Source organism: Centroberyx affinis, unplaced genomic scaffold (assembly GCF_046629955.1).
Source record: "Centroberyx affinis isolate AG114_WGS23_722 - 3 ecotype Tasmania unplaced genomic scaffold, CSIRO-AGI_Caff_v1 ptg001568l_1, whole genome shotgun sequence".
Lineage (NCBI taxonomy): Eukaryota > Metazoa > Chordata > Actinopteri > Beryciformes > Berycidae > Centroberyx > Centroberyx affinis.
Window position 1 is genome coordinate 5,246 of NW_027280019.1, and position 17,211 is coordinate 22,456.

The following is a 17,211-nucleotide window of genomic DNA, read 5'->3' on the forward strand; positions in this document are numbered from 1 at the left end:
TAGGAAACGGTAAACTGTGCTGCTGCTGGCCCGTGGACCAAAACACTGCCGGGATACAGTACGAAGCTGCTTCTAACGGAGATCCGACAGACAGGTGGGAGATAAGAAGTTTACTGTTCTATATATATATATATATTTATATACTGTTTCTATTTTAGAGCGACGTAGTTCGGCTGAGAGTCTAAATAACTGTGACACTTTGCCGGTTTTCCACCCAGAGTGTCGTGATGCACTGCCGTGTCACAGGCCTACAGCCACTAAACCAAACTCCTTCATTTTATCCCTCAAATGTCCTTAATTTCTCATTACATCAACATTAATTATCCATTAAAAATAACAGCTTTAAAAAACGTAAGATTAGTAGGCCTATCATGGGGTTTTAATGGATTTATTCATGGGTTTATTCACAGAGATAGTACAGTATAGGCCTACAGGGTCATTAAGGGGAAATTAATGGAAGAGTTCCCGTCGCCCTGAATTTTTCATTAAACTAGAAAGTAAGGAGTCAAGATTAAAGGGGAGTTTAAGGAGGTTTCGATGGGATCTCCTCCATGAATAACTCCCTTAATTATCATTATTATTTTTTTTTATTTTAGTAATTGAATTAAATAATGAATTTTGCATGAATTAAAGTGTGAATTAATGTAAATTCATGAAAATGTAAGGTTATTTTAAGGGATTACTGGTTCGTAGACGAAACAAACTCCAGACCTGGTGCAACGCGGTCTGCAGTAGCGTCTTTCTGCCACAAGGGGTCGCAGTTTCTTTAGTTAGAAATCAACATGGAGCCACATTTTGTGTCCTAACCTTGCAGGATTGATACATTCTCTACGAACCAGTAATCACTTAAAATAACCTTACATTTGTATTAATGTACATTAATTCACCCCTTATTTAATGCAAATCCCCTTAAAATGATTAAGGGAGTTGTTAATGGAGGATGCCCCATCAAAACACCATTAAACACCTTAATTTATGACTCTCTAATTTAATGTAAAATTCAGGGAGACAGGAACTTCCTATTAATAACTCATTAATAACCTTTTGTGTAAACCTGCACAAAAGACCTAGAAAATCCCTTAATTTCTAGAGTTTCTGTCAACTCATGAATAAATCCCTTATAAACCCATGATACTAACCTTACTGTTTTAAAGCTGTGTTATTTTTAATGGATAATTAATGTTTATGTAATGGATAAATTAAGGACATTTCAGGGATACAGTTAAAGGGGTTTGGTTTCATATTGATTTAAATGTAAATGTAATGTAGCTGCACCAGCTAACATGAAGCTAACAGCTAACACCAAAACTCCAAAAATAAATTGCATTTCAGTGAAGTGATTTCTCATGAAACAGATATTGCACAATATTTGAATATTTGTGAGTGTGATTAAAAGTTATACAAATAAACTTGGTTTCACTTGATATATTTATGTATTTATTTATAAAATAATGGATTTGGACCCCAAAAATGTCCATCCTGTCATTGACCCAATTGGTAGGAAATGTAAATACAGATGTGTGTCAAAGGTCTGGTGGTCTGGTGGTCTGGTGGTCTGCAGGATGGAGATCGTGTCGGTCTACAGCCGGCGGCGGGCGGAGTTCGGCCGGCAGTGCGTCTTCTCGGACCGGCCGGCCGAGCTGCTGGCGGACGTCCCGCCGGACCCGACGCTCGCTCAGCACTTCGTCCACAGAGACCCGAGTGACGTCGCCACGCAGTGCTCCCAAGAGATGTCCGAGCACGAGGTGAGCAGCACCCGGTCAGGTCAGACTAGACTAGACTAGACTAGACTCGATTAGATTAGATTAGACTAGGCTAGATTAGACTAGACTAGACTCGATTAGATTAGATTAGATTAGATTAGATTAGATTAGATTAGATTAGATTAGACTAGATTAGATTAGATTAGATTAGACTAGATAAAACTAAGATTAGACTAGACTAGACATGAACAGATTAGACTAGACTAGATTAGATTAGACTAGATAAAACTAATATTAGACTAGAATAGATTAGACTAGACTAAAATCAGACTAGATTAGATTAGACTAGACTCGACTCAATTAGATTAGACTAGATTAGATTAGACTAGATAAAACTAAGATTAGACTAGACTATATTAGACTAGACTAAGATTAGACTAGATTAGATTAGAGAAGACTATATTAGACTAAACTAAGATTAGACTAGATTAGATTAGAGTGGACTAGACTAGACTAGACTAGGTTAGGTTAGATTAGATTAGACTAGATTTGATTCGACTCGACTATACTAGATCAGAATAGATTGATCACTGATTGATTAGTCTAGATTAGACTAGATTAGGTTAGTCTAGATTAGATTATATTAGACTTGACTAGACTTGACTAGACTAGACTAGACTAGACTAGATTAGATTAGATTAGTTTAGACCAGACTAGATTAGACCAGATTAGATAAGACTAAGATTAGACTAGATTATATTCGACTAGACTAGATTAGACTAGGTTAGATTAGACAAGATTGATTAGACTAGATTAGATTAGACTAGACTAGAAAACACAAATAATTCTGATGCAGATGAGAAGTTTTGAACCGGGTCCAGGTCTCTGCTTGTGTTCTGAGTCCAGTCCGTCTTCTTCTTCTTCTTCTTCTGCAGGTGAATACAGAGCGCTTCGAGTCGGAAAGCCGCGGGATAAACCATGTGGAGGGGGGCTGGCCCAAAGACGTCAACCCCCAGGAGATGGAACAGACCATCCGCTTCAGGAAGAAGGTGGAGAAGGACGAGAACTACGTCAACAGCGTCCTGCAGCTGGGCAGCGTAAGATCCGGCTCACAAGAGGAAAACCCTTTCACTGTCACTTCTCTGCAGTCTGTCAGGTTCAACACACTCAGCAGTTATTTAGTGATGAAGTTTGGTGAAGCCACTTTCCCTCAACCTGCCTCGTCCGCTGGGCTTCTGCTGCAGTTAGTGATTTACTACGTTTCCCAGAATGCCTTTCAACAACCCCCTCGAGAAGGGACGCGATCTTGTTGCACTCAGTTGTGGGTCGTACGTGAAGTTAGCTTGATATTGGATATTATTACGTGAATATAAAGTTTCCATCTTCAATATCGCTACCTCTTCCCTCCTCCATCTCCCCCCCCCCCTCCCCCTCCCCCCCCTCCTCCTCCTCCTCCTCCTCCTCCTCCTCACCCCCCCCCCACCCCCCCCACCCCCCGCTGTAGATCATGGAGCATTGCATCAAACAGAACAACGCCATTGACATTTACCAGGAGTACTTTGAGGATGAGGAGGTGGTGGAGGAGGCGCAGGAGCAGCCGTCGGCCAAGACAATCAACGTTTTCAGGTGTCTGACCCCATAACCCCCCCCCCCACACACACACACACACACACACACACACACACTCACACACACACACACACACGTTTGCCTACGTTTCCTTCTTTCTGTTTCTTTACAGATACTGAACGATGCGAGTGTTAAACTTTTGTTTACATTTCAGAAAGTGACATGTGCTTTTGTGGCCTACTAGTGGCCTTATTATTATTACAGAATAATATACATGGGGATGATATCAACCTTTTATTGATTGATTGAGTCTCTTTATTTAGAGAGAGCTGAGAGCAAGAAAACATGCGGAACAAAAAATGAGCTTTAAGCTTTAAAGTCAGACTTGAAACAATAACTGGGATGAAAGATGTTAGAAATGAATGATTTCAAAGGCCGTTTCTAATCATTTAATCTATCTTCTTCTTCTACGTCTTCTTCTTCTTCTTCTATGTCTTCTTCTTCTTCTCATCATTATGGGTTTAAATGGAAAATGTTAGTGTCACATGGTTTAAATGCTGTTTCAGAGGCTTTTCCACCCTGACAAGAATACAATTATGGGGGAAACACTGAATACTTTAATTTCTCTCAAGTTTCTTTTGGCAAAAAAAGTCAAATTTGCAGAAAATATCAGTCCAGAGATATTAGCATTGGCCTTCATAAACCTGCAGGCTATTGGTTGAACCTTAACATGTACATCAGCATATCATTACAGCACCGATACAGACCTTCAGTTGGTTTTAACACTGTAGCTTAAATGTGGATATAGTCCTTAAAGCTGACCCCCTGTGTGTGTGTGTGTGTGTGTGTGTGCAGAGACCCTAACGAAGTGAAGCGCACAGTCACCGGTCTGTCCTGGCATCCGGACGGCAGCAGGAAGCTGGCGGCTGCTTACTCCTGCCTGGACTTCCAGAAAGCCTCCAAAGACATGAGCTCCGACTCCTACATCTGGGACATCGGTGAGAAACTCCCAAAACCTCCCAGCTGACCTCCAACCAGTCCACCAGAAACAAGAAAACAAGACTTAACCTCAATTATTTAACATTTTTATTCATGGCCAACATTAGGCTGTCATGTTGTGAGAAGGTGTGCAGTCTTATCTCATCTCATCTCATCTCATCTTATCTCATCTTATCTTATCTTATCTTATCTTATCTTATCTCATCTTATCTCATCTTATCTCATCTTATCTTATCTTATCTTATCTTATCTCATCTTATCTCATCTTATCTTATCTTATCTCATCTTATCTCATCTTATCTCATCTTATCTCATCTCATCTCATCTCATCTTATCTTATCTTATCTTATCTTATCTTATCTCATCTCATCTCATCTCATCTCATCTCATCTCATCTCATCTCATCTCATCTCATCTCATCTCATCTCATCTCATCTCATCTCATCTTATCTTATCTTATCTTACTACCACTGCTTTCTCTATTTTCGACTGCTGATAATGAAAAGTCAGTTTGTTTCCATAAGTACTGGATGAAGTAGCTGCTACTTTGAGCCAGTGGTGGAAAGTAACTAAGTACATTTACTCAAGTACTGTACTTAAGTACAATTTAGAGGTACTTGTCCTTTACTTGAGTATTTCCATTTTATGGTACTTTATACTTCTACTCCACTACATTTCAGAGGGAAATATTGTACTTTTTACTCCACTACATTTATTTGACAGCTTTAGTTACTAGTTACTTTGCAGATTTAGATTATTAATACAAATTATAAATCAACTAATAAATTATAATATATTTTTATAGGTTAAGCTACCCAGCAGTATATCAAGTAATTAAAATTAGCTCCACCTTTACCAGCTGCAACATTAAAGTGATGAACACATTAATGCATCAATAATTATAGTCCGATAACATGATATATATGATTCTGAAATGGGCCATTCTCCATAATGAGTACTTTTACTTTTGCTACTTTAAGTATATTTTGATGCTAATACTTTTGTACTTAAGTAACGTTTTGAATGCAGGACTTTTACTTGTAACAAAGTATTTTTACACTGTGGTATTTCTACTTTTACTTAAGTAAAAGATCTGGATATTTCTTCCACCGCTGCTTTTAGCAAACTGATGTTCAGCTGTCAAACACAAACCACCCGAACACAGAGGAACAAAACTCTACTTTCTCTGTTTCCACCCTGGTTGTTGTTGTTGTTGTTGTTGTTGTTGTAACCTGTCAGCTGCCTCTTCCCGTCTCTGTTGGCTTTGCTGGCCTCATGGCTGTGTGTGTTTCTTTTGTCAGAGAATCCCAATAAACCGGAGATGACGCTGAAGCCGGTGTCTCCGCTCGTCTGTCTGGACTACAACCCCAAAGACTCTCACACGCTGGTGGGAGGCTGCTACAACGGACAGATCGGTGGGTGCCGGTGCCACTTTGCCTTCATCTTATTCCCATGAACTGCCTTCCTGGACTCAGTAATGTTTTCCAGCTCATTATAAACTGCAGCAGAGTCTGTTTTGGCTCCAGTTTCCTCATTATAAAACTGAATACTCTTAAAAAGCATTTTCCTTTTGTAGAAGTCATAGAATTATGTGAGGGAGCATAGCTAGTCTGTTTATGTATAACTGTATACTACTACTACTACTACTAAATATTTGAGTGTGTGTGTGTGTGTGTGTGTGTGTGTGTGTGTGTGTGTGTGTGTCTGCAGCCTACTGGGACACCCGTAGAGGCAGCCAGCCGGTGGAGTTTTCCTCTGTGGAGCAGAGCCACCGAGACCCGGTCTACAAGATCATCTGGCTGCAGTCCAAGACCGGAACTGACACCTTCTCTGCTTCCACTGACGGACAGGTAGACAGACAGACAGGCAGACAGGCAGACAGGCAGACAGGCAGACAGGCAGACAGGCAGACAGGTAGACAGGCAGACAGGTAGACCGGCAGACAGGCAGACAGGTAGACAGGCAGACAGACAGTGTGATGTTTCATTCCTCACATTCACTTTTATTCGCTTTGGCAAGGAGGTTTTTTGTTTTTGTTTTTTCGTGTCTGTCAGAAGGATTTCTCAAAAACGTATGAAAAAATATTTCCATTAAATTTGGTGGACAGATCGGCTTTGAGTCAAGGAACTATTGATTAGATTTTGGTGGTGATCCAGATCTGGGATCTCCACTATTAGATGATCATTTTTTATCCATAATGATGAAACTAATGGAAATAGAGACTTGGTTCCAAATCTTAAGGAATCTTAATGTTTGCAGAGTGAAAAAATAAATTTAACTTCAAACTGGAAGTGACAGGAACGATGTGTTTGGGTGTAACAGCAAGTTGGAGACACTTTCCGTCTGCCTCCTAGTTTCTATCATATTTTCCTTCGCTGTATCTGATTATCATCTGCTGCAACGACCCCGTTTCCCCACGGGAATCATGCAAGGGTCTATGTGTAATTTCTTTACACTTCACCTCACCTCACCTCAGTTTTGCCTCATCCCGTCCCGTCCCGTCCCGTCCCGTCCTGCCCGTCTCGTCTCATAGTGATGAATGAAGCTCTGAACCGGTCTTGTCTTCAAGGTGCTGTGGTGGGACATCCGGAAGATGAGTGAGCCGACAGAGAGGCTGGTGTTGGACCCCAGCAAGGAGGGAAACCTGGACAACGCGTTAGGAGCCATCTCCCTGGAGTTTGAGCCGACCATGGTGAGTTTCCCCGGAGGTCCGGGTGTCGGAGCTGCATCCGGTTCCTTAGGATTACTTTCCATGTTTGTTATTGCCTTATGTTTTTTTTTGTGGTTCTGTGTCTTTAGCCGACCAAGTTCATGGTCGGGACAGAACAAGGTCTGGTCGTCTCCTGCAACCGAAAGGCCAAGACCCCAGCGGAGAAGATCGTGTGTACGTTTGACGGTCACCACGGCCCCGTTTACGCCCTGCAGAGGAACCCCTTCTTCCCCAAGAACTTCCTCACCGTGGGAGACTGGACGGCTCGCATCTGGTCTGAAGACATCAAGGAGTCCTCCATCATGTGGACCAAGTAGGCATCGTTTATCAGATCGGTGCTTCACCACCCAAACCTGAGTCACGTGTAAAGACAAGATAAATGAAACGCTTCTGCCACAACTTCTTCACCTCCTTCAGCCCATCACACACTACGAAGAAAACATGAAGTTTACTAACATCACATCTCAGGACCTTGAAAGATTCAAACAGTTATCTCCCACTGCCACTTGGGGCTTCCAAAGTACAAAGTTGTCTTGTTCAACTTTTGTTATTTATCAAGGTTTATACCATGGTCTGGGTGAATACTCGATTCTGATTGGCTGCAGGGTGTCCATTAATTCCTGATAATGGACACCTACTAAGTAGTTCCAGTGAAACTGTCTGTTCTCCGTTCTAAATTAATGCGCTGGCTACGTAGCATCAGCCTGTATCTAACATGAGTAACCATAGCAACAGGGACGCAGTCAAAGCCTCCGTTTACAATTTGTATGTTCGTGAAAATCTTGATATTGATTTGGGGACAATGACATTGGCTGATAGCTAGCTAGCCTTGTTGTTAAACATACTGTCAAATTATATTTACTGTTTGTTATTGACTCTGAATGTTGCTAGCATAACGTTAGCATAACGTTAGCATAACGTTAGCTTTCTGGCTCCTAGCTGAGCCAAAAGGTTCTATGAGCTGAGCGGACTAGAAATATCTCCTGCTGCCAAGTCCTATCTAAGGTTCGTCCTATTTACTGGAGCAGTGAACAACGTTTCCGTTGCATAAGAACCTTATGGGACGGTAATGATTGTTCCAGGTATTAGTCAAACCCTCAGGTGTTACCAGGGAAACTGAGTTATGGCTTGTGAAAAACTTTAGATTTTGATTACAAAACGCATTAAATATAAATTAATGGTCTTAATTTTTTTTTCTTTGGCAAGTGACCATGGTATAAGCAGGATAATGCCCTTCACGGTGTCCATTATCAGGAATTAATGGACGACTAATTCCTAGCCTCCCTGTCGTCCATTTATTCCTGATAATGGACACCTCGTCGGTTATTATCCCTTACGTAGAGCACAGCCGTCTTTGCAGATAACACCCCATTTTAAATCTGACATATTGCACATGGCCTGTTGTTTGCAGATACCAGATGTCGTACCTGACAGACGCCTGCTGGAGTCCGGTCAGGCCGTCCGTCTTCTTCACTGTCAAGATGGACGGCACTCTGGACGTATGGGACGTCCTGTTCAAGCAGAACGACCCCACGCTCAGCCTCAAAGTACCTTTCCCCGACCTCTGCACTACAAAAAAAAAAAAACATGAAATTGACTCATTGTCGCGTACGGAAACCGAGAACGGCCGTGCTTGCAATTTTTTTTTTAACGCCGTTATCTCCAGTTAATTATCTTGTGATCTCAAGAAAACGAGATAATCAACCTGTTGTCACGAGAAAACAAAATGTTGTTTCCTCTTATTACTTATAACTTTTATCAGAGATCCAGGAGTGCCATGCCAGCAACTACACATTTATGCCAGTTCTGAATCCTCCCCGACAGTCATGACAGTGATCTTGAAGGCTGAAATCAGCTGTGATCAAATGAACCAGACACTCATTTTCGAGTTCTCCATAATTATCCCGTGATCTCCAGAAAACAAAAGTCGTTTTCTTGTGATAAATTATCTCATTATCTCGAGAAATCTGCCTTTTGTTTTCTTGAGATCACGAGATAATTAACTTGTGATCTTGAGAAAACTTCATTAAAAAAAATAATTGCAAGCACAGCTGTTATGTGCCATAACTTAAATACTTTAAATCAGTGGTTTTAAGCAAACCGTGTGCCTCAGAGGCCCAGAAGACTCTCAGCCCTCCATGGCACACGGTTGAAAAAAAATGACATGAAACCAGTATTTTTTTGTTGTTGTTGTTGTTGTTGTTGTTGTTGTTAGGTGTGTGATGAGGCTCTCTACAGCCTTCGGGTGCAGGATAACGGGCGTTTCCTGGCCTGCGGCTCCCAGCAGGGCAACGCCACGCTGCTGGAGATCTGCCCCGGCCTGTCCACCCTGCAGAGGAACGAGAAGAGCCTGGTCGCTGCTGTAAGACCGGCTGGGACTCACCGCCTGCTTTTACTTTCACTGCTACATTCAGTGATGGAGATCAGATTTTGTAATGTAAAATTATGTCAGTGAACCTGCCTGAAGTGTTAGTAGACATTTGTATGATTACCGTAAACAAATGAGACCATCGCTGCCTCTACCGGTCTTTACTCTGCATCCTCCATGGTTTCTCCACCTGGTGGATCTGGAGGGAAATCTGCTGGATCGCTTTACGGCACAAAACAGGAAGAGGTTCTGTTCCTCCAGAGCAAACGGAGCTAAAGCTGAAAGAGTTTCTGGCAGCAGATGGTGGAAGGAGGGAAAGGAAGATGGAGAAATCACTTCCAACATGTTGATCCTCTTCAGGGAGGGGGAGGGGGTGGGCGGGAAGCAACGGGGCTGATGGGAAATGTAGTCTTAATGTGGAGAAACACTAGAACTAACTAATACTGCTGGAGTGAGATAGAGGAGAACAATTGTCTCCTCCATGCTCTCATTGATTTACGGTCATTAGACCAAGATAGCAACATTATTTGGACAATAATATATTGTTGGTTAATATTATATTATTATTGATTTGATGATATATGTGTGATCAGACTGTGCTGCAGATCGATTGACTGCGATGATGCAGAAGGTGTGCTTTGCCTCGGTCAGATGTTTGAGCGCGAGACGAAGCGAGAGAAGATCCTGGAGGCTCGTCAGCGGGAGATCCGTCTGAAGGAGCGAAGCCGGTCTGAGCAGAGCCGGGAGGACGAGTCCAACCGGGAGGCGGAGGGGGAGGAGCGCCCGGAGGAGCTGACGGCCCGGGCCGAGGCCGAGTTCTACAGCGTGGTGGAGTCCGAGGTCAGGAGGAGGGAGAAGGAGGAGGAGAAACACCGGGTGAGCGAGCGCACACTGGTGGACTAATCTATGGATCACGGGGTGTAGGTTCAGTAGATTATCTATCAAATGTAGTTAGAGATCTTTGTATGAGAAAACAAATGTGTCTCTTTGTTTTGGCTCATTAGATCATGAAGATAAGGACTTTAGGGTTTCTATTCAGGAGTCAAAGAAAGGAAAAAGCATTATTGCAGCTTCTATGCTAGATGGGAACATGACATGATCCACGCGCTGTGTTTTGTTTAACTGTTAGTTAATTACTCACAGTTTGATGATCCACGGTGGTTCGGGTGGTCCAGAGGTTTGACTGGTTCTGAGAACTGTTGGGTTAGGCTGTAAACTGCTTCGGCTGACTGTCGTGTCATAAACGAAACCAAAACCCCAAACAAACATTCCCCAAAATAAACAGGCCTTTTTTAAATAAATCAAAACCAGTGGGGAATAAACAAATTCACCAAACAAAACTAAGATTAAACCAAACAAAATAACCAAAAACACGCGGCGGTTGAAGACTGGATCTCCGTGGCGTCTTCCACAGTCCTTCAATTTCAGCTCACCTGCCTTAATTAAGAGGCTCCTGAGGTGTGAGGTCAGGTGATGCCGTACGCTTGGTTCACCAAAAACTACCGCTAGGTGCTGCCAAACTATTTACATTAAAATAATTGAAAACAATAGGAAATTATAAGAGCTTGCTAGAAATGGCTCTAACAAGCATTATGTAGAAAAACTTTGATTGAAATAAATAAATAAATACAGATATGTGACTGAAGACCCGCTCACCTCTCCTGCCACCAGGGGTTTAAAGGTATAAATTGTCTTTTCATTCCAGGAGAAAGGCGTCTGTGAAGAGAAAGAAGTGGAAGACGGAGCGGAGAAACCAGACGACATCACACACTGACAGGGAACAGATGTCTGCTTGGTGTCGGTGAGTCACAGACCTCATGGATAATACTGATATGATCACATTTGTTCTCCTCATCACACGGCAGAACAAAGGTTCCAGTGAAGCTGCAGCAGCGATTGATCCTGAAATACGAACATCAGCTTTAGAGGGAATTGAACTCGCAACCTCCGGCCTTCTGACTGATCACAGATCCTGTGCCACTGATTATATAACCTGTTATGATTCTGAGATGTGACCAAGTCAGCTTTGCTCGAGTCCCAAGTCAGTCTCAAGTCTCAAGTCAAGTCCCAAGTCTAAAATGTAGATTACCAAGTCAAGTCCACGTCATTAATGTCAAGTCTCAAGTCTAAACAAACGAATCAAGTTTGATTTCTATAATCAGTTTCAACTTCAATAAATTCAATCATTCCATACAAATTCAGAAAACAGAATTTAAATTCAGTCGTCTGCTGGAACAAATCATCAGTACAAGTCAGAGTCAAGTCCCAAGTCACCAGAACCCAAGTCTGTCTCAAGTCTTCTCTTCATGCATCAAGTCAAGTCTCAAGCAGTTGAAACTGACTTGAGTCCCCACATCTGTTATGATGACATCATGACGTGCTTTGATACTCTGAACATTCTGTGACAGTCTGTGATAAACTACCGATGGACGATATTTTGTGCCGATATTCAGTATCTTTACATTTTTCCATTTTCATGCCAAAATATGAGAAGAATTCAGTGTTTCCTGCTGAATTTTCTCCTCATCAGGATGGAAAAGTCTCTGAAACATTTAGAGCATCATGAGAAAATAAAACTCTCCACTGAAACCAGACTGATGAAATTCTGTTAGGGTTAGCTGCTCTTTAATATCCAATATAATATCCAAAACACATTATTGAACAATTAAACGAATACATAAACAGTGCGAAGGCAGCTGTGGTCAGGAGACACCAACATCAGTCTGACTTCCCTCTGACCTGCAGCATGTTGCTGCTTCTAAACATCATGTACAACGTTTTTACAGTAGCATCAAACATTAAACAAGAAATACTCACTTGAGGTTTAAGTTAATCTTTTATGACAAAATGTTTGGTCACAGTGCGATGCTGGTGAGAGAAACCACACCGCTGCACAGCCACAGCTGCCTGTTCATTTCCTCACTGACAAATACAAACTATGTCATGAATAACTGACTGTATGAACTTTACCTGAACAGTGTTTTTAGTGAGATAATATTATAAACTTTTAGATTCTTCAGACCATTCAGTTTTTATCTAGAAATGGAATTCCTGTCATGTTTCAGTCAATATTCAGTTCTCATATTCATTGTGGATTTATACTGTAATTGGACTGGTACTTTACAGAGTTGTTAGTTCTCCATCCATACATTCATACTTTTGTTTTTCTTCAAATCAGACTGAATAATTTAATATAATACCACACACACACACACACAAACACACACACACGCACAAACCTCTAGTTTAGAAAATATTCTTGTTCTAGTTTCTTTGGGGGGTTTTTGTCTTATTTTATTTTCACTGTCCCTCATTTCTAGTCCATTTATTCACTTTATCTGTTGTTTTAAATTCATGTACATTTTATTTTCCTTACTGGAAGCACATTGTACCCTTGCTTTTGAAAAGGGCCGTACAAATAAACGTTATGATGCCGATGATAATTATCATCATCAAATTTCTGTCCATGTCTTGTGTTTCCAGTCAGTCGACGGGTTTGGAGATCAGGATGTCTACAGGCTTTAAAACGTCTTTGAAAAGTCTTAATGATCTAAATTTAAGACCTTGAAAAGTGTTAAAATGTCTTAAATACAGTTTTTAGAGGTTTTAATGTTTTTTTCACATGTAATGACAGGCTTATTCTTTTAATTGTTTCATTTTGATGCAGCTCTAAAGATCATGTTCTCTCTGAGTCAATACAGTCTGGGGTTAAAACAATATGGGAAGCAGGTTTTGTTTTCATCAGCTTTAACAAACACAGTTGGATTTCATATCTTTGCTTACGCTGTCTACTCTGTAGTTTCATAAATCAGGTGTTTTCAATCAGAGAGAGATTGTTTTTGACAGATTTAGGTTTCTTTATCTTGGTTGTTAAATTGTTCTTAAATTTAATTCCAAGTAGCATTAAAAAGTCTTAAAAAGTCTTAAATACTGCTTTTTTAAACATGTCGAGTTGGCATTTAGAAATATGAGTAACATTGTGCACAATAAACAGACACAGACCGACACAACTCTTGAGTAAACAGCATTTTTGGAATACTGTGTTTTCCTCTGCACAGCTCATCATCAATTTGCAGCATTTAAAAAGTCATTCTTTTACATTTTTACACATTAATGAAAACCAACTGATACAGAACATCAGTAGAAAACAGTTTTTAATGCTTCACACAAAGCTACAGACAGACAGATGTGTCACCAGATCAACTAACATGTGTCACTACAACATAACCTAACTCTCAGATGTTTCAAACAACCAATATATTTATATCAAATGACAAGACTGATCTGCGTGAGATGAAAACATCTTAACATCTGGGTAATCTTGCTACTTACTGCTCAGGAAAGACAAACAACAGAGGAACGCTTTATCATGAAACTGGTGGTTTTCCTTCTGATCCTCATCTCAGGTTTCTGGTACTGTGGGGATTTAACGGCAGCAAAATCCTCCTCATTTAATATTTAATCAGTCACTCTTAGCAATTCAGACAGGCCGTGTTTCCCTGATGGAAAACTTCATGAGGGTAAAACAAATTTAGAAATACCATTCTCACTTCCAACAAGGGAAGTGAATGTGAAAAAGAAAGTGTTTCAGTAGATTTCCGGTTGGGGCGGTTTTACTTAAGTGAAGCGGTTTGTGAAATCAGCGGCTGCTGCTCTCGGGACATTTGTGGCTTTTCAGATGCGGCATCTGCTTGAATCTCTTCCCACAGCTGCTGCACCTGTACGGTTTCTCCCCGGTGTGCACTCTGCTGTGTTTCTGCAGAGTTCCTTTTTCGCTGAAACTTTTCCCGCAGACGGAGCAGCCGAACGGTTTCTCCCCTGTGTGGAGTCTTGTGTGAGCGGTCAGCGTTCCCCTCCGACTGAAACTCTTCTCACACAGCGAGCAGCTGAAGGGTTTCTCTCCTGTGTGACTCCTCATGTGCGTTCCCACCGCTCCGCTCTGGCTGAACCTTTTATCGCACAGTGAGCAGCTGAAGGGTTTCTCCAACGTATGACTCCTCATGTGACTCTGCATATTTTCCCTCTGACTAAACGTTTTGCTGCAAACTGAACAACTGAAGGGTTTCTCTCCTGTGTGACTTCTTATGTGTGTCTGTAAATTTTGCTTTTGGCCAAATCTTTTACCACAAACCGCACAGGTGAAGGGTTTCTCTCCAGTGTGAGTTCTCATGTGTCTTTCAAAATCCACAATAGAACCGAATATTTTACCACAAACGTTGCAGGTCCTGTGAGACTGAAGGTGATGTTTCAAACTCTCTGTGGGCTCCAACTGTTTTCCACACAAACCACAATCTGCTGAATGGACATGAACATGCCGCACTAAAGAAGACTTTTTAGGAAAAACCTTTCCACACACTTCACAGCGAGGTCCAGATGGTGCTAAACCTGATTGAGGTTCTCTAGTCTCCTTCCATTCATCATCTCTGTCTTCAGCCTCAGGTTCAGAAGAGTCTGAAGTCTTGCCATCACTAGTTGGTTGTAAATGACTAGCTGGATCTAAGTTCCTGGCTGGTTCTGATACTCCACAGTCCTCTCCATCAGCTTCTGTTTTCATCTGTTCAGTTGAGCTGCTGGCTAGAGGCTCTGCCTCTCTGTTCTCCTCAGTTTGGCTTTGATGAAGCTGTGAGGACTGAGGTTTCTCTTCATCATCTTCACTCTTCACAGGGACAGGAGTGAACGGGAACTCGGTGATATCGGCCTCCTCCGGCCCTCCAAGCCGCTCTCCCTCCTGACCGGTCCGGAGTTCCTCCTGTTCCTCTTTAATGTGTGGGGGCTCTGGGTCCTCCTGGTCCAGACTGGGTCTCCAGTCCTGCTGCTCAGGGGGAACCTCTTCCTCTTCCTCTTCTTCACTGACCAGCAGCTGCTTGGTGAAAGCGTCTGGAGGGAAGAGCAAAAAAAATGTGAACAATTACCCTTAAATCTAAAATACAGTTATGCAGTTTGATTTTGGTCAAACATTTCAGAGCGTTTCAGTTCAGACTGAAACTCTACTTTGAATTAATGGACAACAGCTGGTCAGAAGATAAAGCCTCTTTGTCCTGTCATGGTCATCCATATGTAAATGTTATTTTGGCCACAATAATTATTACTTTTATTTGTATTGTATTGTATATACTATTTACATTTTACATTATTTTTTTTTTATTTTTCTACTTTTTACATTTTTCTTATTCTTATTTGTCTTTATGTTGATGTTGACACCTGCACCAAGAGAAATTCCTTGTACATTGTACTTGGCGGATAAACGTTTCTGATTATGATATGTGATATTTAAATTTCCTTTGGTTATAAATGCAATTCTAGCAGCTTTAGTAGTTTATGATTTATTTGCTGTACTGACTAGGCTCCAGTAGTGGTAAAGTTATTTCTTCATTCCTAGGTTTACATAGTAATTGTGTTTGAAAAATTACCTTTGTTGGATTGTTAATTATTGAAATTAGGAATTATGATGTCTAGATTAATATCCTTTATCCCCTTTTCTTCTGTTATCAGATAAACCAGTTTAAGCTATCCCATAATAAAAGATTGGACTGGAACTCCTGCCTTTGCTCATCTGTCCTAACAGACAAGCCACTGAGTTGGTGATGTTCCTGGAACCAGACTATCCTTAGATCAGTATTCCTTCAAGCTAAATATTCTTCATTTATCATGAATTAAAACAGGACTACAGGGATGAAGGCGTCTGTTAACGGCTCGCGCTGCTCCGCCTCTCGTCACGTCACTCATCACGTCACTCTGCAGCAGATCCGGTCGATTTAGTTGATTTTCTGGACTCGATCTATGATGCTTTTGTACTTTGCTTGAAGGATGTTTTGTTTGGTTTTACAAATTATAGTAAAGAATTAGAAAACGATTTTTTTCTGTGTAATCTCATCATATTGCCAAGTTTTATATCCATAAATGTAAAGTGTTAAAAAACTAGCAGAGTCCTACATCAGAACATTATGCAATAGAAAAGCTGTGAAAACCTTAATTTTGTGCTCCAGATTTAACATGTGTATGCTTTGCTTTGTTTGTAACCCGTGACGTTGTTTATTTGTATGTCTGTTATTCTTTGTCACTGTTCTGTTACTCCATTTATGCTTTTGGATAATTTTGTATATCTGATGCTGATGATGATGATAATAATAACAAAAAAATATATAGTTGATTTTCTAATCAGATTAAATGGCGACACCTTGCGGCAAAACTACGTCACTGCGGACAGTCCTGCTGGAAGCTGCTGATTGTTTGGTTTGTAATAAAATCAATATTCAGAGTCAGATGATGACGGTCTCTGGTTAGCAGGAGAATGAACAGCGAGCCTCGGCTTCATGTCGGGTTACTTTGCTGTAATCAGGCTGGATGGACATTAATAATTTATTAACAGCAGATATTGTGCTACAGTTCTGGGTATGACGTCACCTCTGCCCCGCTGCTTCATTATCAGTGTGAACCCACAGAGGAACCAGAGGAACCCGCTGCTGGATGCGGGTCTTGGTTTTACCGACCGGTCCTGCAGGACTTGATTTCGGAGCCGATGAGCAGCCTCCGGCGGCCCGCCTCCATCTGAACCAGCAGCTGCCGCTTCGGTCCGTTTCAGCCTTCCTGCCCGGGACTGAAGCACCGGACACCGCTCCGTTACCGGCTGTAACGACGCGTGTCGCCCGTTCACCGGCTGTCCGGTCCGCACTCAGACGCTTTCACACAAACCACAGTAAACAGGCGATTCAGATTAGCGGCTAGGCTAACGTTAGTGTTTTCGAAGATGACGTGATGACGTTGTCACGTCGCCTCCTGAACATCACGTCTCTTGACTGTATTTCCATTCGACAGTTCTTCTCCTTTTATTATTGGAAATAAGAAAAGTGATGTCATCTTAA

General features: G+C 41.5%; 2 protein-coding genes across 2 annotated transcripts; one reads left to right on the plus strand and one right to left on the minus strand.

The window, feature by feature from the left end:
• Positions 1-1,562: 1,562 nt before the first annotated feature.
• On the plus strand, positions 1,563-11,123 carry LOC139650883 (dynein axonemal intermediate chain 2-like). Its single transcript, XM_071527670.1, has 12 exons — positions 1,563-1,745; positions 2,639-2,800; positions 3,208-3,329; positions 4,128-4,270; positions 5,573-5,686; positions 5,982-6,121; positions 6,841-6,963; positions 7,071-7,294; positions 8,393-8,528; positions 9,197-9,343; positions 10,001-10,225; positions 11,055-11,123. The coding sequence occupies exons 1-12, from the start codon at positions 1,563-1,565 to the stop codon at positions 11,121-11,123; spliced, it is 1,788 nt and encodes a 595-aa protein (XP_071383771.1).
• A 2,865-nt stretch (positions 11,124-13,988) lies between these two features.
• LOC139650884 (gastrula zinc finger protein XlCGF57.1-like) lies at positions 13,989-16,897 on the minus strand. The gene is made up of 3 exons (XM_071527671.1): positions 16,840-16,897; positions 15,146-15,226; positions 13,989-14,641 (listed from the first exon to the last, which is right to left on the minus strand). Exons 1-3 carry the CDS (start codon positions 16,895-16,897, stop codon positions 13,989-13,991), a joined length of 792 nt encoding a protein of 263 aa, XP_071383772.1.
• Between the last annotated feature and the right edge of the window lie 314 nt (positions 16,898-17,211).